Source organism: Anguilla anguilla, chromosome 6 (genome assembly GCF_013347855.1).
Source record: "Anguilla anguilla isolate fAngAng1 chromosome 6, fAngAng1.pri, whole genome shotgun sequence".
NCBI classification, from domain to species: Eukaryota; Metazoa; Chordata; class Actinopteri; order Anguilliformes; family Anguillidae; genus Anguilla; species Anguilla anguilla.
Genome location: NC_049206.1, coordinates 50,470,558 through 50,494,138, shown reverse-complemented (window position 1 = coordinate 50,494,138; position 23,581 = coordinate 50,470,558). Strand labels below are relative to the sequence as shown.

General features: G+C 36.4%; 4 protein-coding genes across 8 annotated transcripts; all 4 read left to right on the top strand.

Moving 5' to 3' along the window:
- The first annotated feature begins 781 nt into the window (after nt 1-781).
- On the top strand, nt 782-1,861 carry LOC118229006 (trace amine-associated receptor 13c-like). Its single transcript, XM_035420620.1, has one exon. The coding sequence runs from the start codon at nt 793-795 to the stop codon at nt 1,840-1,842; it is 1,050 nt and encodes a 349-aa protein (XP_035276511.1). The 5' UTR covers nt 782-792; the 3' UTR covers nt 1,843-1,861.
- Nucleotides 1,862-4,799: 2,938 nt separating this feature from the next.
- Nucleotides 4,800-6,992, top strand: LOC118229008 (trace amine-associated receptor 13c-like). Its single transcript, XM_035420621.1, has one exon. The coding sequence runs from the start codon at nt 4,890-4,892 to the stop codon at nt 5,928-5,930; it is 1,041 nt and encodes a 346-aa protein (XP_035276512.1). The 5' UTR covers nt 4,800-4,889; the 3' UTR covers nt 5,931-6,992.
- Nucleotides 6,993-10,073: 3,081 nt separating this feature from the next.
- On the top strand, nt 10,074-11,760 carry LOC118229004 (trace amine-associated receptor 13c-like). The gene has a single exon (XM_035420618.1). The coding sequence runs from the start codon at nt 10,173-10,175 to the stop codon at nt 11,223-11,225; it is 1,053 nt and encodes a 350-aa protein (XP_035276509.1). The 5' UTR covers nt 10,074-10,172; the 3' UTR covers nt 11,226-11,760.
- Nucleotides 11,761-13,810: 2,050 nt separating this feature from the next.
- On the top strand, nt 13,811-22,222 carry stx7l (syntaxin 7-like). Of its 5 annotated transcripts, none has more exons than XM_035423871.1 (11): nt 13,811-13,881; nt 14,561-14,685; nt 15,355-15,473; nt 16,580-16,649; nt 17,303-17,393; nt 18,453-18,590; nt 18,802-18,851; nt 19,900-19,996; nt 20,104-20,176; nt 20,894-20,976; nt 21,227-22,222. In XM_035423871.1, the coding sequence occupies exons 3-11, from the start codon at nt 15,389-15,391 to the stop codon at nt 21,320-21,322; spliced, it is 783 nt and encodes a 260-aa protein (XP_035279762.1). In that variant the 5' UTR covers nt 13,811-13,881; nt 14,561-14,685; nt 15,355-15,388; the 3' UTR covers nt 21,323-22,222. The 5 variants fall into 5 exon arrangements, with proteins under 5 accessions (XP_035279762.1, XP_035279757.1, XP_035279759.1 ...); XM_035423866.1 differs by having other exon boundaries at nt 19,897-19,996; XM_035423867.1 differs by lacking the exon at nt 13,811-13,881 and adding an exon at nt 13,888-14,051 and having other exon boundaries at nt 19,897-19,996.
- The last annotated feature ends 1,359 nt before the right edge of the window (nt 22,223-23,581 follow it).

The window sequence follows — 23,581 nt, the reverse complement described above, 5'->3', positions numbered from 1 at the left end:
TGTTAAGGTTTACAGAATGTCATGGCTCCATGTAATACTACTTAAAGACAATAGATATGTGGAAGAGATTGGCTGGAATATAATGTCAACTGTTAAGGAAGCTGATTACAGTAAATTCAGGGATCTGATCACCGACCGCAGCTTGTTTAAGGGAGCTGACTGCACCAAGATCAAATGTGGTGTTAAGAGATTATTTTTCTGATTTATGATTCTGCTCCCAAGACAGAATATCCAATCACCGTAAGCCAACCATTCGTTCCTATGTAGAGTATTCCACAAACCACTGTACTCTACTGAATCATGTACACATTAAAATGAATACACATATAAACAAATTCTAGCACCCTCAAACATTCTGTACCAGTCAAGAATATTATGTGGCACACTGGTACAGTCAGTAACTGTGTGGGTGTAGACAAATTAGGTTAAAAGACTCAATAACCCCGACTGACAAGCCCTGAATGAGTGATACAAAAATTTACAATATTAGTTTCTTCCTATGTGTTTTGCTTCTGTGCGAGTTTCACATTCACAGCAATTAACCCTCCCATTTTCATTGCATAATTTCATGTGCATTACTGATCCATATCATGTGATGTTTTGTTAAAGGTGATTTAGCTGTCTCATAGGGGATTCTCTTGGAACAAGTGTATAAATAGTGCTGTTCATCTATGAAAAACACATTCGATGCTGCAGCCCTGTCAAACTACAGATGACAAAAATATGAGCAACAAGATTAATTACTGAGTAAATGTATTATTTTTGGTTTGGAGAGGGTGAGGAAACGGGTGGATGGATGCTTTAGTACACCAGGAACCTGATGCACAGCAGTACTGTTATCCATCAACTAATGGATCCTGTTTTAAAGGCAATCAACCCATTGCAGCACAGGTCATCTTGTATATTTTCTTTGTGACAGGAATGATTATCACAATTCTTGGAAACCTGGTTGTCATCATCTCCATCGCACACTTTAAACAGCTTCATACACCAACAAACATACTGGTGATGTCTTTGGCAGTGGTAGACCTGCTACTTGGAATGCTTGTGATGCCTTTCAGCATGATCAGATCTGTTGACGGCTGCTGGTACTTTGGAGATGCCTTCTGTTTACTTCACTCCAGTTATGATATGTTCCTTGCAACCGCCTCCATTTTTCATCTGATTTTCATTGCCATAGATCGCCATGAGGCAGTGTGCAATCCACTGCATTATTCTACAAGGATAACCATCCCCATTGCATTCCTTATGAGTGCTCTGAGCTGGATCATCGCAGCTGCATACTCCTATGGTCTTCTTTATTCAAAAGCTGATGTAAAGGGCCTGGAAGACTACATTGCATCTCTTCATTGTTTGGGTCGTTGCGTTCATTTTGTTCTTTCTTTGAATGCTTTATGGGGTGTGTTGGACACTTTGATTGCATTTTTTGTGCCTTGTTTTGTTATGATGGGTTTGTATACAAAAATATTTTTGGTGGCCAGGGAGCATGCAAGAAAGATCGAAGGCATGAATCATAAAAGACCAGTGAATGAGGAAAATAAGCACAAACTGTCTCAAGGTTCTGAGCAAAAAGCAGCAAAGACACTGGGGATTGTTGTGAGTGCCTTCATTATTTGCTGGTTGCCCAACTTTGTAAATTCATTAATTGATCCCTACACAACATTTTCCACCAATTATGTTGTGTCTGATGCATTTGTTTGGCTAGGTTACTTTAATTCTACCTTAAATCCTATCATCTATGGATTATTTTATCCTTGGTTCCAAAAAACACTAAAGCTCATTATTACTTTCAAAATATTCACTCCACATTCCTCAAATATCAATGTATTTTCTGAAAGGTGATTGTCTGTAAGGTGGTCTTCCAAACTAATTTTACAGTAAGCAAAAATGCAGTCTTATGAGCTTCCCATTATCTTTATCTTGTAGTGCCTTATTAGTGAAATTCATAATTCCAGATTTTAATTAATTACCTATTGGTTCTCGTTGAAACAAGTCCCATATATGGGATTTTATCAGTGTATAGCTGAGACGCTACATTATTTCACAATTTATCAGAAATACTGTACATATTTGAGCAACCTGTATAATGAATTGAATATACATCATAATATCCTCTAAGATTATTATGATTTTAATGGGTGATAGCAGGTGGACATTATCTAAGTGATATTCACTTTCATAGAAACTGTCAGTTTTTGATGGTTGATTGACAACTGTTTTTTTTTTTTTTGTTTTTGTTTTTTGGTGGTCTGCTATATTTTAGTAATGTTAGGGTCAATTGATAAATGTTGTATCATGTTGCCTTCTGAGCACACTTAATGAAATTAATCATGCATTTCTGGACTGGTACTTATATTCTGTACTAACTGCTATTCCACATTGCTCTGTCAAGCAAAATGTATGTCGGAAGAAATATTCAGAATTTGGTAATGTTTTTCAAGACACAATCCATTTCTTTCTATTCCTTTGTTCCTTATTTCATGGTACTGAATCTCATAGTACTTTGCTACGATAATACTTATCGAAGCCACATGTTAATGCAGTACCTTATTCATAACAATGAATCATTCACCTATACACAGGGGTGTCCAATCTTACTCAGGAAGACCCATGCAGGTGAAAACTTTGGATGACTTTGTATGACTGCATAGAATTCATTACACATTTCAGCCGATTTCCGCCTGCATGAACTCAGACATGTTAACATGGACACGCCTGCCTACCATCACAGTAGCTCCCCATCACCAAATGGAGGCCTCGGTTGAAAACAAACAATATGTTTTTTTCACCAGCATCTGAGATTCATCTAATTGCAAACTTGCTTGGAACACCTGCAGGCCAACAAGGAACCCTGAAAACAACAGTAAGTTTGCCTCTAGAGGAGAGAAGAACTGCAGCTACTGGATGCAGATACCTAGAAAGAGAGCACATACTTGCATGCACTGTCCCTAATAGAAGATATATGTTACTGTGGTGTAATCTTTCTTGTAAAGAAATATTTTGGGGTGAAAAATTATAAGTTTGGCTGACCGAACCATTGTTTGTGCACCGATGACTTAAACAATCACTTGCTAGCTAAGCAAGAGTGTCAAGGACAATTATTATAAGCAGTTCGGCAGAGTGCAGTAAGAAATACGTGGGTCGCCTCTCTCTCCATTGAAAATGAATGACTTCTGGCAAGAGCACCACGAGAATGCCATGTTTGGTGCAAATCAATGCTAAGTAATAATGATTTCATGACCCAATTGATACAGTATTTCCCATTACCCAAACTTTGGTCGTGACCCACGTCTTTGTGCACCTCTGCCTTACATAATAAGTGGCTAATGTTGAATTGTTTTTGTGTGACATAGCAGAAGCTTTGAAATATAGGGCAGTACTTCTCAAACTCAGACCTGGAGCTATGTCAACAATAGCAATTGATGAAAGGATTATTCATGCACATCTAAACAGGTGCTAGGTAACAAAAAAAATAAATCCAATGAAGAAACAACCCACATTCTGCGCAAAACTGGATCTTCATCGGGTCAATACAGCACACTTCCTCTACCGTAGATGAATGTTAAATCACATGACCATTAATGTGGGCCCACAAACTTACCTCTCTTTTACTCAACATACATGAGCACATTCACACAGTAAATGCCAGTGAGGAATAGATGTCAAAATAGTGTGATTATTTGGTTGAATGATTAAAGTGTTCACATATCAAGCCACCTAACTGCAAGTAGTATAATAAGTCTAACATTGACAAAAGTTAAGCTGACTACCATCATAAATCATCAATGAATATCTGCAAGTTTAATGTTCATAACAAGCTACAGTAGCTAGCTAATTAGCTTCCAACCAATAATAATAATAATAATAATAATAATAATAATAATAATAATAATAAACTTTATTTATATAGCACCTTGCATATCATAAAATGCAGCTCCAAGTGCTTTACATGAGAAACAAACAATAGAAAGATCGAAGATAAGATAAAAATAGAAATAAAAGACATTTATAATGATAATAGCAGAAATGACATAAATTAAAAATAAATATTAAAAAATAATAAAGAAATAATAATAATAATAATAATAATAATTATTATTATTATTATTATAATACAAAAATGATATTGAACTTCACTAACTTTTCCTGGAAACTGCAGCTGGAACAAATAATACAAGGCACCTGATTGATCATCACAGTATTGTATGAAGAGGAAGGCAATTTGCTGCCTGAATCCCTTCATCTCTGGGCAGTGCTATAGTTAATCATGTGCATCCTTAGCAACTGCAAACCACAGTCAGCACTGGCAGAGCTGATTACCCTAAAATCAAATGTGGTGTTAAGAGATTATTTTTCTGATTTCTGATTCTGCTCCCAAGACAGAATATCCAGTCAGTGTAAGTCACATTAAATTCAATACATATATAAACACATTCTAGCACATTCAAATGTTTTGTACCAGTTAAGGATATTATGTGGCCCCCTGGTACAGTCAGTAACTGTGTGGGTGTAGACAAATTAGGTTAAAAAGACTCAATAACCCTGACTGGCAAGCACTTAATGAGTGACAAAAAAATGTACAATATTGGTTTCTTCCTACATGTTTTGTTTCTGTGCGAGTTCCACATTCACGACAAATAACCCTCCCATTTTCCTTGCATAATTTCATATGCATTACTGATCCACAGCATGTGATCTTTTGTTAAAGGAGATATAGCTGTCTCATAGGGGATCCTCCTGGAACAAGTGTATAAATAGTGCTGTTCTTTTATGACACACATTCAATGCTGCAGCCCTGTCAAACTACAGATGACAAAAATATGAGCAACAAGATTAATTACTGAGTACATTTATTCTTTTTGGTTTTGAGAGGGTGAGGAAACAGGTGGATGGATGCTTTAGTACACCAGGAACCTGATGCACAGCAGTACTGTTATCCATCAACTAATGGATCCTGTTTTAAAGGCAATCAACCCATTGCAGCACAGGTCATCTTGTATATTTTCTTTGTGACAGGAATGATTATCACAATTTTTGGGAACTTGGTCGTCATCATCTCCATTGCGCACTTTAAACAGCTCCATACACCAACAAACATACTGGTGATGTCTTTGGCAGTGGCAGACCTGCTACTTGGAATGAGTGTGATGCCCTTCAGCATGATCAGATCTGTTGAAGGCTGCTGGTACTTTGGGGATGCCTTCTGTTTACTGCACTCCAGTTTTGATATGTTCCTTACATCAGTCTCTATTTTTCATCTGATTTCCATTGCCATAGACCGCTATCAGGCTGTGTGCAATCCACTGCATTATTCCACAAGAATAACCATCCCCATTGCATGGCTCATGAGTGCTCTGAGTTGGATCATCGCAGCTGCATATTCCTATGGTCTTCTTTATTCAAAGGCAAATGTGAAGGGCCTGGAAGACTACATTGCATCGATATATTGTTTGGGTGATTGTGTTCTTTTATTTAATGCTTTATGGGGTGCTCTGGACACTTTGATAGCATTTTTTTTGCCTTGTTTTGTTATGATGGGTTTGTATACAAAAATATTTTTGGTGGCCAGGGAGCATGCAAGAAAGATTGAAGACATGAAACATAAAATAACAGTGAATGAGGAAAATAGGAACAAACCGTCTCAACGTTCTGAGCAAAAAGCAGCAAAGACACTGGGGATTGTAGTGGGTGTCTTTATTATTTGCTGGTTGCCTTTCTTTGTAAATTCATTAATTGATCCTTACACTAACTTTGCCACGCCTGCCATTGTTTTTGATGTATTTGTTTGGCTCGGTTACTTTAATTCCACTTTAAATCCTATCATTTATGCATTATTTTATCCTTGGTTCCAAAAAACACTAAAGCTCATTGTTACTTTTAAAATATTCACTCCACATTCCTCAAATATCAACGTATTTCCTGAAAGGTGATTGTCTGTAAGGTGGTCTTCCATACTAATTTTTCAGTACGTAAAAATGCAGTCATACTGTATGAGCTTCCCTTTATCTTTATCTTGTAGAGCTTTATTAGAGTGGAATTCTTAATACCAGCTTTGAATTAATTACCTATTCATTCTAGTTTCAACAAGTCCAACATATGGGATTTTATCAGTGTACATCTGAGATGCTACATTATTTGACAATTTATCAGACATACTGTACATATTTGAGCAACTTGGAATATACATCATGACATCCTCTAAAATTATAATTTTTTAACAGGGTGATTGCAGGTGGACACCATCTAAGTGATATTCACTTTCATAGAAACTCAGTTTTTACAGTTGATTGACAACTGATTTAAGTGTTCCTGTGCGCTCTTTTTCTAGTAACTGATTTATACATTTTGTACAAGCTAATTTATAACTTCACCTGGAAAGTTATCAATTTATCAAATAACTGCCAGGCAAATGTGTGTGTGTGTTTTTTTTAATAGTCTGATGTATTTTAGTAATGTTATCGAGAATTGATAAATGTTGTTTCGTGTTGCCTTCTGAACAACACACCTAATGAAATTATGCATACATTTCAGGACTGGTGCTTATATTTTGTGCAAACTGCTATTGCATGTTGCTGTGTCAAGTAAAATGCATGTCTGATGAAATATTCATAATTTCAGCCAATTGCCACCTGCCTGAACTCAGACATGTTAACATGAACACACCTGCCTACTATTACAGTAGCTCCCCATCACGAAATGGAGGCCTTGGTTTAAAACAAACAAGATGTTTGTTTCACCAGCATCTGAGATTCAGCGAATTGTAAACCTGCTTGGAACACCTCAGGACACCAGGGAACCCAGAAAACAACTGTAAGTTTGCCTCTATAGGAGAGAAGAACTGCAGCTACTGGATGCAGATACCTAGAAAGAGAGCACATACTTGCATGCACTGTCCCTAATAGAAGATCTGTGGTACTGAGGTGTAATATCTTGTCAAGAAGTATTTTGGGGTGAAAAATCACAAAATAATTATTACATGAAACTGAACTGTGCCACCGTAAATATCAAATAAATACTGTCTTGGTTTTATCTGTTTTTTATTATAAATCAAACAATGCAAGTCAAGTCATTGGTGTGACCAGTAGTAAAAATACTGCATCAGGCATGTTTTAGTGCAGAAACAATATTTAGATCTATTCACTAAACACTTCTCTGTTACCCTCAGGGTTTATCATCTCCCTTTCTTTGTGACTAACACACACATACACACACACACACACATAGTACCTGCCGATCTGTATTTATTAGGCACAGTGAAAATGTTGCAGACTCATTATTAGTCAATTCCCAAGTCTAACTATTATATTTTTTCATCCACATTGATTTCACTGATGGGTATGCAGCATTTCAGAATATTTCTGACAATACTCTCCTGTTTTGTTAATGTTAATGACAGTTCACTGAGTTCATAGAAATGGAGCATATTCTGAAGTCATGAGCAAAACAATCAGGGATGTAGTCAGATCCATGTTTTGAAACATATGTTTATGAAGAGCATTTCATGAGTAATATTGATTTCTTGCTTCTTTTTTTGCATGTTTACACCACTGTGCCACCTGTTAAGCAATTCAATTCCAATTTAATTCCATCACAATGTTCATACCACAATGATTTTCTAATAAGCCATTAAACCAACAACATACTGTGATCACAAGGCCGGCTGGAAGCATTTGCTAGTATATGTTTCTGTGATTGTCTCTGTTTCTTTTATATTTAAAGATATCACAGAAGCAAAAATAAATGGAGAAAAAGTCCAGTCATTCAGAGTTAGTCACCTTTGTTGAGGTCTGATGAATCAGTGACAGTGATTAGTCCTTCAGAGGGGTGACAAATTAAAGGAAAAACTAACATAAAGTGTCTTAGTAAGGTGTTGGGCAAGGGGCCAGCTTTCGGTTCTCAACCTCAGCACTGGATGCAATGTCGCCCCCTGCTGATATCTATGATTTCCTCTCAAAAAGCAAGTTTCCCCATTGGGCTCCATTCATTTTTGACAGCAAAAATAAAATACTTCCACTCAAATATTGATGTTAATCTGACCATATCACTTTTTTCCACATCTCTGTAGACCAGTGCCTATGGTTTTTGCACCACTGAATTCTCAAATGTGCATTTGTCTCTGTAATGAAGGGTTTATGCCCTGCAACCCTATTATGATATCTCTTTTTATGTAGTTACCAACAGACCGTTCTTGCTGACACAGTCTGAACACATCCTGCTTTGACATTCTCAGTCACCTTCTGTTTCTCCTTACGTATCGCACTAATGCACGAGCATCACGGTCATCGAATGTGTGCTTTCAACCACCCTATTTACTGATGTTTTTCTCATAGATCTAAATGCAGATGTCACTTTAGTCACTGTTCCTATTGAAACACTAGCTAGTCGAGCAGTCTTTGTGACTGAAGTTTCTGCCATCTGTGCCCCAATAATGAACGCTCTTTCAAAGTCACTTAAATCTTTTCCCCTTGTTATCTTGATCCAAAATCAGCTTAACTGGGCCAGCTCAGCATTTTTATACATGTCAGAGAGCATGATAGGATGTTTACTGTATCATGCGGTTTACCATATGGAAGCAACTGTATTAATTATTTCTCCATTCATTTATTCAGGTTTTTCCTTTAATTTGTCACCCGTCAAGCTACATAATTTCTACCTATATGGCCACTTTAAAAAAAACTGTCATTTTATGTAGTCAAACTTACAGTACATCCCACCTTTGGAAAGCTATATCTAAAGTACAGCTACCAGCTATGTATTCTTGAACTACTGGATTTTGTCTTGGGCTCAGAATTCAAGTTACTGCACTGGGGGGGTCGATCTTAACATGTAGGGACATGACACAATCTTTCTGTCCTGGATGCTCAAGATAATGATCACCCCAATCCACAAATGAAATCCTACAGACATACAGAATTCACCATTTGCAAGCATATTATTTGGTTGGATGAGTATAGTGTTCATCTATGCCAACGAACTGCAAGCAGTATAATCAGTTGGTCCAGCAACAACAAAAGTTATGATGATTTCCATCATGAATAATCCATGTGTATATGCACATTTAGGGTTCACATAACGAGCTACAGTAGCAGGCTAGCTAATTAGCTTGGAAACAATTTTGCTGCAGTTAATCATGTACCTCCTCAGGGCTACTGTCATCACTGGCACAGTCAGGATTATTTTCCATTAATATTTTTATTAATATATTAATATAATACACAATTAGATTGTAACTCTTTGAATTAAAAAAGCAACGATCACTTTAAGAATTGTTAACAGAGAAATTAAACAATCTTTGCAGCATACATGTGAGAATTTCTGAGAAATAATAGTTGTTTTGTGAGGACTGGATGCATAGTGGCACATCAACAACCATCAATGAAATTTAATCAAATTAAAAATAATCCAGTCCCTATTTGCTTTTATGAATTGCATAATGTAACACTACTCAACAAAGATAACATAAGTGTGGAAGAATATGACCTGGTATAATGTCTACTGTTTAGTATAATGGGTAAGGAACTGGTCTTGAAACCTAAAGGTCATAGGTTTGATTCCTTGAGCAAGGTACTTAACCTGCATTGCTTCAGTACATACCAAGCCGTATACTGTAAATGGAGGCAATATAAATGTAAAAAAAGTGTAAGTTGCTCTGGATAAGAGCATCTGCTAAATGCCTGTAATGTAATGCTGATTGCTTTAAACTCAGTAAAGTAATCTGCTGGAAGACATTGCAGCTGGGCCCTGTTACAATTCATGCATTCCAAATTGCATAAGAGAAAATTAAAAAAGGTTTTTCTCAATAACCCAGACTGATAAGCATTTAATAGATATGCACTTGATAAGTGCTGAGTCATCAACAGTATTGTTTTTTTTACTGTGTTTATCACATAGAAAGAAAGTACAAATAACCCTCTCATTTTCATTGCATCAGCATGATTTCATATGCACTATTGATGCGTAACATGTGACGTTTTGTTAAAGGAGATTTATTGTCTCTTAGGGGATGTTCCTGGAACAAGTATATAAATAGTGCTGTTCTTCCAAAAAGAATGCATTCAATTCTGCAAGTCAGACCGTACAGATGCCTAGGTACAACATATGAGCAACAAGATTAACCACTGAGTAAATTTTGCCTTTTTTGAGGTTTGGAGAGGGCAAGGAAACACAGGTGGATGGATGCTTTAGTACACCAGGAACCTGATGCACAGCAGTACTGTTATCCGGCAATTAATGGATCCTGTATTAAAGGCAATCACACCATTGCAGCTCAGGTCATCTTGTATATTTTCTTTGTGGCAGGAATAATTTTTACAGTTCTTGGAAACCTGGTCGTCATCATCTCCATCACACACTTTAAACGGCTCCATACACCAACAAACATACTGGTGATGTCTTTGGCAGTAGCAGACATGCTACTTGGAATGCTTGTGATGCCCTTCAGCATGGTCAGATCTGTTGCAGGCTGCTGGTACTTTGGAGAAGTTTTCTGTCAATTGCACTCCAGTTTTGATATGTTCCTTGCAACCGTCTCCATTTTTCATCTGATTTGCATTGCCATAGATCGCCATGAGGCAGTGTGCAATCCACTGCATTATTCTAGAAGAATAACCATCCCCATTGCATTCCTTATGAGTACTCTGAGCTGGAGCATCGCAGCTGCATACTCCTATGGTCTTCTTTATTCAAAGGCTGATGAAAAGGGCGTGGAAGACTACATTGCATCTATACATTGTTTGGGTAGTTGTTTTCCTTTTGTTCTTTCATTCAATGCCTTATGGGGTGTGCTGGACAGTTTAATTGCATTTTTTGTGCCTTGTGTTATTATGATGGGTTTGTATGCAAAAATATATTTGGTAGCCAGGGAGCATGCAAGAAAGATCGAAGGCATGAATAATAAAAGACCTGTGAATGAGGAAAATAGGAACAAACTGTCTCAAGGTTCTGAGCAAAAAGCAGCAAAGACACTGGGGATTGTTGTGAGTGCCTTCATTGTTTGCTGGTTGCCTTTCTTTATAAATTCATTAATTGATCCCTACACTACCTTTTCCACCAATTCACCAGTTCTGTCTGATGCATTTGTTTGGCTAGGTTACTTTAATTCTGGCTTAAATCCTATCATCTATGGATTATTTTATCCTTGGTTCCAAAAAACACTGAAGCTCATTATTACTTTCAAAATATTCACTCCACATTCCTCAAATATCAATGTATTTTCTGAAAGGTGATTGTCTGTAAGGTGGTCTTCCAAACTAATTTTACAGTAAGAAAAATGCAGTCTTATGAGCTTCCCATTATCTTGTAGCGTTTTATTAACCACCTTTGAATTAACTACCTATTGGTTCTGGTTTTAAAAAGTCCAATATATGGGATTTTTCACAATGTATATCTGAGACACTACATTATTTTGACAAATTAAGAGTTTCTTAATTTTAATGAATGACTGTAATTTGAATGACTGTAGGAGGACAGTATCTAACTGAAGATCATTTATATATCATAATTTGTATTCCCAAGACCACCGTTTATATAATCATTTCACAGAAATAATCAATTTTTTACAGTTAATTGACAACTCATTTAAATTGTTCACCTGTGTATAAACTAATTTTCGTCTTTTACCTGTAAAATAATCAAACAGATGCCAGACAATATGTGAGGAAATGTTTGTTTTTACAGTTGGTTGTATTTTAGTAATGTTAGGTTCAATAAATACATGTGTTTCGTGTCGCCTTCTGAAGAACACACTGAATAAAATTATTCATACATTTCTAGACTGCTGCTTATATTTTCAGTACAAACTACTATTCCATGTCATGTTTCTTTTATTATGCATGCATATTCTACAATAAAACAGATATGCACTTTTTTCTATCAATCAATATGCATGTCAAAAGAAATATAGGGAATTAGGAGATCATTTCTATTCCTTTATTCTTTATTTCATGGCACTGAAACTCACAATGCTTTGATACAATAATTGTTTCTGAAGGCACTTGTGCAGTCTTCAAGAACTGCAGAATCTAAATTGTCACAATTAATCATTCAACCATCCACAGGGAAGTCCACCCTTACTCAGAAAGGCCCATGCACGTGAAAAGTTTGTATGTAGTTGTATGACTCTGTAGAATTAATAGACGCCTCAGTCGACTGCTGCCCCGCGTGAACAAATACATATTAACATGAAAAGCTGACACGTGCCTGCCTGAACATGCTAGGATTTTCACAATTATCCCTGTGTCCCAAGTAGATAGTGTTGCCATCTAGCGTGGATGTGTCATTTATACACGTGAGGAGCATACTCAGCAACGCCCAGGCACAGGCAGTCTGACTCTGTTAGCCAACTGTAGTTGTCCTTCATCATTTTAGTTTTATTTTAGTTCAATAATAAATATGCATCTAGGTAAGTATGAAATGTTCTGAACCATTGTGCACATAGAATTCTAATGTTCATCGGACGATACAAAGTTTTGTCAGATGACTTTTATTCATTTTTATCTACTCAAAAGTATACTTTAATTGACTCGCACACACATTTAATTCGTATTTAAATCCAACATTTGGCTAACATATTAGTCCCCACTAGGCAGCCCTGTATAGCCTATATTTGTGGAAATATTATTGGCTACTTTATTTTAACTCTTAAACCAAGGCTTTTTTAGCTGATTTATTGGGATGGGATGTATGCCACATACCTATACAGCACCAAGAGTTTGGCACTTTTCAGGGTTTCCTACAGAAATAACCACAATGACCACAGACTCTCAGCCCTTAAGAACAACTTTTACAGGATACCTTCTGACCTCATGTAAACAAACTTTTTTTCAACTTCACACGTCCATTAATTTGCGTTTTTCTTTAAAGTAGCCAATTAATTGCAGGCTACTCAGATACACACACGAAATGGACATATAAGGAAGTGCACATTTTTAAAAACTTTGCGGTTTTGGTACCAAACCATAGTTATGACCCTGACAGCTACATGACTAGGTAGGCCCTAAAACCTCAAATTGTGCTTTGCCCAGCCAGGGGCTTGCTATGCAGGGAGGCCGAAACAACTTCAGTGTACTGTATGCTCCTGGGTTAGATAAGGTTTGGCCAAATAAGTGCAATGGGTATCATTTATTTTACAATGTAAAATAATAAAAATAATAAAAAATCTTATTTTCTAAACATAATAATAATAACAACAACAACAACAATAATGATTATTATTATTATTATTTATTTATTTTTATTTTTTAAAGCACCAGATGCAGACCATTGTTCAAACATATAGCCTAGAGTAGTGTAGTAATCTTATTTGTGAACACAATTTTCTAAACATAATAATAACAACAACAACAATAATAATGCTTATTATTATTATTATTGTTATTATTATTGTTGTTGTTGTTGTTATTATTATTATTATTATTAAAGCACCAGATGCAGACCATTGTTCAAACATATACAGTAGTGTAGTAATTTTACTTACTTTTAGGTGTAACACAGCTGAATTGCCGACTATTTACACTATAAAAATACTGCCATTTTACATTACTTTACATAATTTAGGAAACACTGGGCAGCACTGATTTGGAATAGTTTGTTTAATCTGAGTGAGATAAAATCGCCAATGTTGTTTGTTGTATTTAGCTTCATTTTGATATCAATACGGAAGGTCCAGACTGCTACTTCGAATTAATTACATAGCGACACTGCTTTGTATATGTGAGTGAGTAACTTGACATTTTTGTATGCTGAAACGTGTTTTTGTTCATTTCAATCCATTTGGGAATGTCAGTCACTAATATGGAAATATTGCGCAGACGTGAAAATCATGTGACCAAAGCTTGCTTGAAAATCAGGAAACGAAAGTGCTTGCTATTTGTCAGGGAAAAGGTAAGACTACAAGAAAGTTGTCAGCTGGAAAGCTAGCTGGGTATACTCAATGTAATGGAAATTAACGTTAATGTTGACACGATCATCAACAAGACTCGCACTTTGAATAGAATTCAGAATTTATTTTGTGAATCAAGTCTTGATTGACGCGCCCTGTCTAGAACTATCTGGTACGTTGGCTATCGGAGGCTAAATTCGATAATCAGCTTGTCAGTCAGTTAACGAAGTTTTTAGGTTTTCGGTTAGTCTTCTGAGTCGACGAGAAGTCAAACTGTGTGTCCACAACTGCAATTTTGGTATATGTCTATGCGGCACAACAATTTAATCGAGTTGCATCCAGAGCAGTCGTTGTTAGCTCTTAGCTAGGTAATCTCAGTTGGGATATTTCCGCATTTCACTTTAGGCAAATCCAGCCAGTCACTGAGTCAGGTGATTGCAGTTTAAACTACTTATAAATCCACTGGTCGATCTATCTTTGCGATGTCATCGTTCTGGTTCCACGCACTGGCTATGTATGCATTTCCACGGAAATCTGAATTTTCGACACTAGTTTTGTGGTTTGCCCTGCTTATGTAGCTATAATGTAGCCTGAGTTTAACGGTAACGGTGAACGTTTTAAATTACGCTGACCCATGGTTTTACCCCATCTAGCATTCTGTTTTTTATGTGTATACTGCAGGAAAGGAGGTACACTGTCCTGTCGGTTTTCATGTGAACCCTAATTCGGCACATCTCATTCTACTACGTAGCTGCTGAACAAGCGCTCCAGCTGTAAATCTCCTGGAACAGGGTTGGGTAGCCGTGGTACAGTGTTCATTTTCTATGTTGAAAGAAAGTATGTGCTCTTGGCACACAAAAAAGAAGCTTTATGCCTTCCCCCTTTATCTGTTTGTGATCAAATATCAAGTTTTACATATACATTTAAGTTAATGTATTACCTGTAACAGTTGCATTCAAAATGCGCCGACAATAGCAAGCCAAATATGGATTTTATTTTAAACACTGTTTTAGTAAAGTAAAAATGTCTAGTGGTTCTCAACCACAGTCCTGCCACTGTATGCTGGTTTGGTTTTTGGTCCAACCACATGGCATGCATAGCAGTGTCTGACAGTGTGGCTTAAGAGGGTAAATAATTCCTCTAAACATGAAAAGCACCTAAATAAAAATTAATAGCTTGTTAAAATTTCTGGTATTTCAATTGTGGTCGGAAAGAAAACCATAGTACAGTGGGCCCCCAGGACCAAGGTTGAGAGCCACTGGTTTGTATACAAGATAAGAAGCAACACATCCCGTGTTGGTTTGCTGACTAGTGATTATTTTTGATTTATTTATGTAAATGTCTCCCTCTTACGGGAGCATTACACATTAAGCATCTTACAAAGCTGTATTTACATGTGGTAGAATATATACCACAGATCATATTACTACCCACAATATTACAGATGACATAACTTTTACCTTTTATGTTTTAAGGCCAAAGTAATTGAAGACACCCTTGTTATTGAAGATGTCGTATCAGTCTGGTATACCACAGGACCCAAATCAGCTTGCCCAGACCATAAGCTCAAATATACAGAAGATAACACAGCAAAGTAAGTAATGTCTTGGATTTAGCGATTTGCGCGACAGTGCTCAGCATGACACTGCTTATCCACCAGAAACACACCAGGGTAACTACAGCACTCCTTAGGGATTATCAAGGGCTGCAGAAACCACTATTGCCCATACAGTATATAGGTAACCCATTGCATAGCTGTTAACCCCATTTCATGGCTATCTTGTGTTGACTTGCCCTGAAGACATCTTTTATGTTTCATTTAAATTCACATCTGTAACGACACCTAAATACTAATTATATGGGCCGGAGAAAATTATGCAACAGCTGGGAGATGGTAAAGTGGTCGGATTGACTCAAACGTGCTTGGTATTTGTCCTTCCACCTGAGAAACCCTCTCTTACCCCCTGTGTAACAGAAAACCATCCCCAGTGGCCCACAACCACCAAATCTGGCATTAACATTTTCACATTTTAGCTGCTGGGAGACATGCATAAATGTATGAAGTAAACATTTCATAGGAAAATAAGAATAACTGAAATAGTATGAATGCATTTTAGCAGAACAGTGCTGCCCTTTGTTAGATTGCACAGCGAAAATGCTTAACAATAGGTCTGAGAAGATAACCTATCTCAGCCTGCAAGAAGTCGCACATTGAAGGTCATGCCAACATTCCCATTAAGCTGTTGATAAAATAAATACTTTCTTGGACTTTGAAAAGAAATTGTAAAAGTCCTGGCTTGAGGTGTTTCCCAGAATCTGATCCCACCCTTCCACTATCTGGGTTGCGTTTGGATTTGGTTAGTACATGCGTGAAAGTGATAAAATCATTCAGTAATGGATTTAAAACATTTTAGCAGTGTATACATTGTGTAATTCTTGTATAATACTTACACATATTACACATTTTTTACATATAAAATGTTTCACAGCACTGTGAGGAATATACTGTAGCAATGAATTTGGGATCATCCTCAACATTGTATTCCAGCTTAAATACCTTTTTTAGTTTATTTAGAATTTTAAAGAAAAAACAAACAAAAAAAAAGATTTATAATACTTTGTGACAGTCTTTGCTTTTATTTTATTGAAAAGTACTCCTCATAAATATTTACTGTTGTAAATTTATATCTATTTCACCAGCATCTGAGATTCAAAGAATTTTAAACCTGCTTGGAACACCTCAGGACACCAGTGAACTCCGACAACAACTGTAAGTTTTCCTCTGCAGGAAAGAACTTCAGCTACTGTATGGAAGTACTTGGGAGAGAACATACTTGTATGCACTCTCCCAAATAGGAGATTTGTGGTGCCATGGTCTACTAAATTTCTTGAATGAAGTATTTTCATGAGTAATTACAAAAGAATTCTTAAATAAATAAAACAACATAAAATTATTAAAATAATATTATTGTGCCACCATGAGGCCAGATAAATACTGGCTATGTTTTGTGAAAAACTCCCATAGCCCTTGTTTTATCAGATTTTGACATTGGCAAAATTCTGCATCAAGCATGTTCTATGCTACTACAGTATTCAGTTCTTTTCACAAACACTCCTCTCTCAGCATTTATCACCTCTTTATCTGTAACACACACACACACACACACGCGCGCGCGCACACATTTTTGTAGGAGCACGCAGAATGTTCTCAGCCCAGCCAACCAGGTTGCCTGCTTGCCCCGCCCTTTAACCTGTATTATATGCAAGTTATATATTTCCTGTTTAAAAGCCTCCTGCACTACATAGAATATATATTAGTAATCTGTCACCAATTGATTGTAATGCCAGCTTAAATGAATTATATGCTAAAATGGTAAGAAAGTAAAGTGTAAAATGACATCCTTTTCCCTCTTTGAAACACAGGCAACAGAAACAGCAGCATGTTGGTCAGCTTGCCAAAGAAACAGACAAACGTATGAAAGAATTTGGTTCCCTTCCCGTGACAACAGAACTGGTAACTAGAATGACTCTTGACCTATTTTAGGGACTAAAACATCACAGTCTTTTTTAACATTACTTTGTCAAGTTATTTTTTTCTTTCTTAAGCATTTGTCAGAACTTTATTAACTCAAAATGTGATTATCTAAATATTTGTATATCTGCAATTTATGATAAAACTCTGAAAGAAATGTGGAATGTATTCATTTTATTATTGAAGCACAGTGCAAATCATTCCAAAGGTAAGAAAATTGGGCTGAATGGCCTTATCATCACTTTTGCTCCCATGTTCTAATATTTCTAAGCAATCAAGTATTACTTTTTCCAAAGGGACTTTGTAATCATTTGTCCTCAGGCATATCAAAATTTGCATGTACTGTACAGAACAGTATGTATTATATTTACAGAGCAGTATTCATGCAGTGTGTCATCATATGCATTGAGATGTGTATGCAAATGAAAAACTTGAGTGGCCCTAGTACTGTATATGCTAATGTAATGTTAATATTAAAGTATTGTTAAATGAATAAAAATATTAAGTTATTAAAGTCCTCCCCTCCTGCAGTTGGTATGGACCTAGAGTACACTGGGCAGAGGCTGCATCTCCTGACCCCAACTGCAAAAATCGCTCCTCCACCCTCCCCAAAAGAAAGAGGGGTGGTGTGACAAGATAACACAGATAATGCAGTCATGTTTATCATCACAGTGGGTCTCTGGTGTGTGGCTCCACAGTAGAGTAGGAGCCTGAGGAGTGGTGAAGATCTCATACTGCACCATGTTTCACATCATTTCTTATCTTTTTATGTATGGATCCAGTTTTTTGCCCAGTTATACAATACAGTATAGACGATGACTGCTCTCCAGAGTTGAAAAAAAAATTGTATTTCCTTTTTGTAATTTTATTCACAATTCAGGGAGCCCACCCATTTTATTTTCTAACTGGCCTCACATTTCGGTAATAATATTCTACACTCTTAATCAAATGTGTGTATCCAAAAAATGCATATATCTCTAACTGAAAAAAATGGCATATTTCTGTATCTTAGAAAATCTTTTTTTTCTTGTGTCTCTTCAGCGCCAAAGGAAAATACAGAAGGATCGCCTTGTGAATGATTTTTCCAATGCCCTGTCCATTTTCCAAAAGACTCAGAGACAGGCTGCTCAGAAAGAGAGGGAGTTGGTCGACAGAGTCCGTGCCAACTCCAGACTTTCGGTGAGTTTTCAAAATGTATCCATTATTATGGATAATAATATGAATTAATTTTCCTCTTTTTCTAAATAACATGCCTAATGGATGATAGACAGGTGGGTTGTATTAGTACATGAAGCAAGGTAGCATTGCACACAGTTGTTAGCGTTTCTGTTACACGACTCTAGCGTGTTGGGTTTTTGGTTCATTCAGCAAGTTCTCTTGTTTTGTGCAGGTTGGTTTCACAGATGAAGACACCAGAGGAAGTCCCTCACCCTTTGAGAGGTTAGAGATTGGCAATGCACAAGTCTTGTACTGCCTAATAGTACCCGATAGTGATATAGCAAGTGGAATTATCTACGATAATATATCAATATAAAAATGTAAGCAAAGAGCAGCAGGAGTCATTGCCCTCATATTTACTGAGGTGTAAGTTCTCATTCAATCATGGATAGTGGCTCATTCACTTTAAAAACTGTTGTAGAAAACTGTGCGGTGACATCTGAAATTCATGCTCAGAGGCCAACAAGTAGCTACATGTTAAAAAAGTTAAAAAGGCTTTAATCTTGGGCTTTTCATTTACCTCTTAAGCCCTCTAGGCGTTTCAGAAAAATTCATTTGAATTGATATATAGTGACACGATTTTAGGTGTTTCAGGTCAGTTAGTGCAGTGTCAGCTTTAATTTTTGGCTATTTATAACTATCAGGTAATCTATGTAGGAATTTCTGCCCATTTTATGCAGTTTCCCTATTTCAAGGGAGTAAAAGTAATGGGACAAATTAAAATAATGTGAAATAAAGCCATCTTCAGTTTGTTTGTTTCAGGGGTGTTTTGCTTTCACTGTCTTCAGCAAGTGAAACGCATGTTAAATTTGATTCACAACAGGTGCTTTTAGCAGTAGGTTTGGGGACATTGTCCTGCTGCAAGGTAAAGTACTATCAGTTGAGTTAGAAGAACTTGGTCGGATCTGAGCAGTTTAAGGTGTTTCTGTACACTTCAGAAATCATCCAGTTGCTGTCGTCAAGAAAAGTGAGCTAGTTCCAGTGGCAGCTATACATTCTTTTGTTAACTTCTTGTGCGTGAAGAAACAGCTGAGCAGCCAATTGTCCCATTACATTTGCTCCCTTAAAATGGGGGGACTGTGTATATGTAATGGTTACACAGATCACTCAATATGGATGTAAATGCCCTCAAATTAAAGCTGAGTCTGCAGTTCTACCTCATATTTATCGTTTAATTTCAAGTCCAGGGTGTGTAAATTGAGTGTCTGTAAACATTTCAGTGTTTTGAAAATATGAGTTATTTATATTTCAACCCTTACCTGTCAAGCAGTGGGAACCAGTCTCAGGTCCAGAGCCAGCAGGATGTTATCACAGAAGATGACCTCCAGCTCATTGAGGAGAGGGAATCTTCTATCAGGCAACTAGAGGTAGACCAGTTTGGGTCACTTTCTTTAATTAATGCCAAGCAATACATTTTGTCTTCCTAATATAAAGTACATTCTTTCATTTACCTTTTTTTCCCCATTTTCTTCAGTCTGATATAATGGATATTAATGAAATTTTCAAAGACTTGGGAATGATGGTTCATGAGCAAGGAGAAATGATCGGCAAGTATTCATTCTCTCATTTTCCTTTTCTTTACAAATTTTTCTTTGGCCATAGGTGGGGACATAATGTAAACACTGGTGGATTTTACTATAAGGACAATATATAAAACATATCGTACCCTCCTTAAGTTACGAAGATGTCTGGGTATGAATTTGTGCTTCTGTCCATGGGATCATTTCAAATGAATTGAATTACTTTTCAGAGTACTAAGAGATCTTTTGACAGATTAAACTTCTGCATCATAATGACAAATTATGCAGCTCACAGACATGATGGGCCTTGGAAGTCTGATGTAACGATGAGAAAAACCTTTACCCATATATGGAATTTCCAGATCAAAGGAGAATTTCTCTATGGTGAAAATGAATGGCCACATAACCATCTCCATCCATCAGTCTGCGATTTTTTTGATGTTTTTATCCAGACACATTTCTCTCTCGAATGGAACTGGATCCACTGAATTCCGATGCAGCATTCCAACCAAAATAATTATGTTGCTAACAGCAAGCTAACACTGCTGCAAATGTTATGTCATCGCTAGCATGGCATCTTTTCAAGTTAGTCAAAGCTACTGTTAGCCAGCAAAGAAATTAAAGTTAAATTTAAAAAGTAAATAAAATGATTTCTATAATTTACTGGCAGTATATGAGTGGATATGTTAACATGGACAGATCATTTTACAATAGTCTTTCAACTGTAAACGTCTTTGTCTCCAGACAGTATAGAGGCCAATGTGGAAAATGCTGATGTCCTTGTGCAGTCTGCTACCCAGCAGTTGGCAAGTGCTTCGGATTATCAGGTAATCTGCCCATGATTGTGCGTACAACCATTGAGTTCACCAGATTCCAAGTGTTGGTTCAACAAAATAACAGATAATCCCGTTTTTATGGATTCTTTGGCATTCTTCACAAAAAAGTAAATTTAACATGTATTTCAAACTAGGTTTTTTTCCCTCAGACTCGCCAAATACTACGTACGCATGCTGCCAAACATACTCCATTTGTACCTTTGAACTCGTTCCAATATACTGTGCTCTTCTTCTCTTTCAGCGGAAATCACGGAAAAAGATCTGCATTCTCATTGTGATACTGGTAGTAGTGGCAGTTGTTGTTGGATTGATCATTTGGGGGGCAGTTAAAAGTTAAAAACCAACTGCATCCCATCCAATACACAAATTTAACACTTGTCTCTGACGTATTTTTACTTTCACATGTAGCCCTCTACCTTATTCCTTATTTTAATCAAGATTAGATAAACAAGCTTTACTCAAAACAATCATGATTAGTTGAAGTAAACAGTTTTTTATTTTCATTTATTTATAAATGTAGGTGGAAAAGGCCAATATTCTACATGTGGAGATAACAATTTATATGCTATTCACCGATTTGCCAAGATTTGGGGAACACTCGGAAATGTACAGTTTATCGCTATCTGTGTAAGTTCTAAAAGTTGTTAATGAATGCATTTTTGTTTTGATTCTGTAATATTTTTCAAATTACTGTCACTGATTTTTTTTTTTTCCCTATCTTTATTTGCAGTGTATATAGACTGTTGTTTAGTGACTGGATGAGTGTATGAGAGTAACATTTGCTTTACATTTACAGTCACTGAAATAGTTCTGCACCATTAAGCAAGGTCTTGCATCAGGCCACTTCGTATGTATCCCATCTGTGACGTTAACACCAATGGCAGTTAGCCTGGCTTACAGTGTGAACACACTCCCATGACAAGTGGGTAGGGTACAGATATGTTATCGAATGTAATGTTACCAAAGCATTTAGTTTACTAGGTTATCAAAAGTATATGTTGACACAGCACATTTTCCACAGTTCATGTTTTCACATACTGATTTTCTTTCTGCCATTCACTCTGTCTTATGTAGAGGTGAAACAGGCAAGAAAAATTTACTTCGGTCCTAGTTTTTCTACTTGATACATTCATTCTATTGAATAATAAATGGGAAATTTACAAACCCTTTTTTTAGATTTTTATTAAATTTCTGGTCTTAAGTGTTAAAGCAAGTTTATTAAACACCTTGCAAATTGTTTCATGTTTCTTTCTTCATGCAACTCATAATGTAATCATATAACATGCACCCTTTAAGAAATGTATCCTTAGTCCTAGCAGTATGTCCATTCCAAAATACAACAAGTATAGTGCACCATTCAACTACTTGAGTGAGTTACAATCCAGGTCCACGAGGTGCTTTGCATCTAAAAAAAAATGTAAAAATCATTTAAAATAACTAGTATGTACAGCGTTAACAAGTTGATGAAAAAAGTAGGAAAAGTGGAAAAGTAAATATTGTTAAATATTGTTTCTTCTGTCTTGATGTATCAAATGATTTGAGGGCATGGAAACAGCTGAAGCCCTGTCCGGGCAGAATTAACTTCACTAGGGGAGATCGGGTAATGTCATTTTTACCAGTGTAATTCAGTCATTTTATTCATGTAAATGACCATGTCAGTGATATTTACTGGGCATGCGTATAATAATTCCAGGCAGAAAAACTACTTTTTCATCTAACGCTGAGATCCTCTGATAATTATATTACCATTCGGATCAACGTGTAAGTATTTGACGTGAATTACAACTATTTTGGCTGGTACATTTTTATAATACTTCCCATTTCCGTCTTTGTATATCTGTACAGTGACATGAGAGTATTTGCCCCCTTCGTGATTTCTTTTACACTGAATGGTTTTGAAAAAAATGTAATGTAATATATTATTCTGACGGGATTGGTTTTACCTGCTGAGGTCCTGTCATGTATTTTTTTTTTTTTAAACTTATTATGTAGGTAATTCCATCAGAGCATTCAATTACTGTGTCCTGACTGTTAGATTTCGAAACGGCATATTTCGCAGCAACAGACAAACTCGACATGGCTTCCAAGAAGAAAACAAGACATTAGACTCCGCTACATTGTCCATTGTTATACCACACAAGGAGAAAAGTGTGCCAAAAATAAAGTAGTCTTGCCAAAGGACCTCAGTTACCTACTTTTTCCCCCATTAACACAATAGGTAATTCTGTCTGGGAAATTTACTTTGCAGCCAGGTATAAATTACAGACATGGCAGATTCTGTTGGGATTAAAATCACTGGAGTAATAAGTAATAATTCCAGTTACAGGACATCATTGGGTAAAACGAATCCCCTCAAAATAAGGAGTAAACAGAAAACATATTGTTTAAATGACTTCATTTCTTTAATGAAAAAAGTTATTCAAATACCCATGCTGAATCTAAACCTCACTCATATTGAATCTTACCATCAGAAGTAGCCACCACAATGTTTCTACAAGCAGACTATGCACCACAACCAAAGGAAATTCCAGAAGAGATGAGAAAAAAGTTAAAATTTCACAGTCTGGAAAGGGTTACAAAACTATTTCTAAGGCTC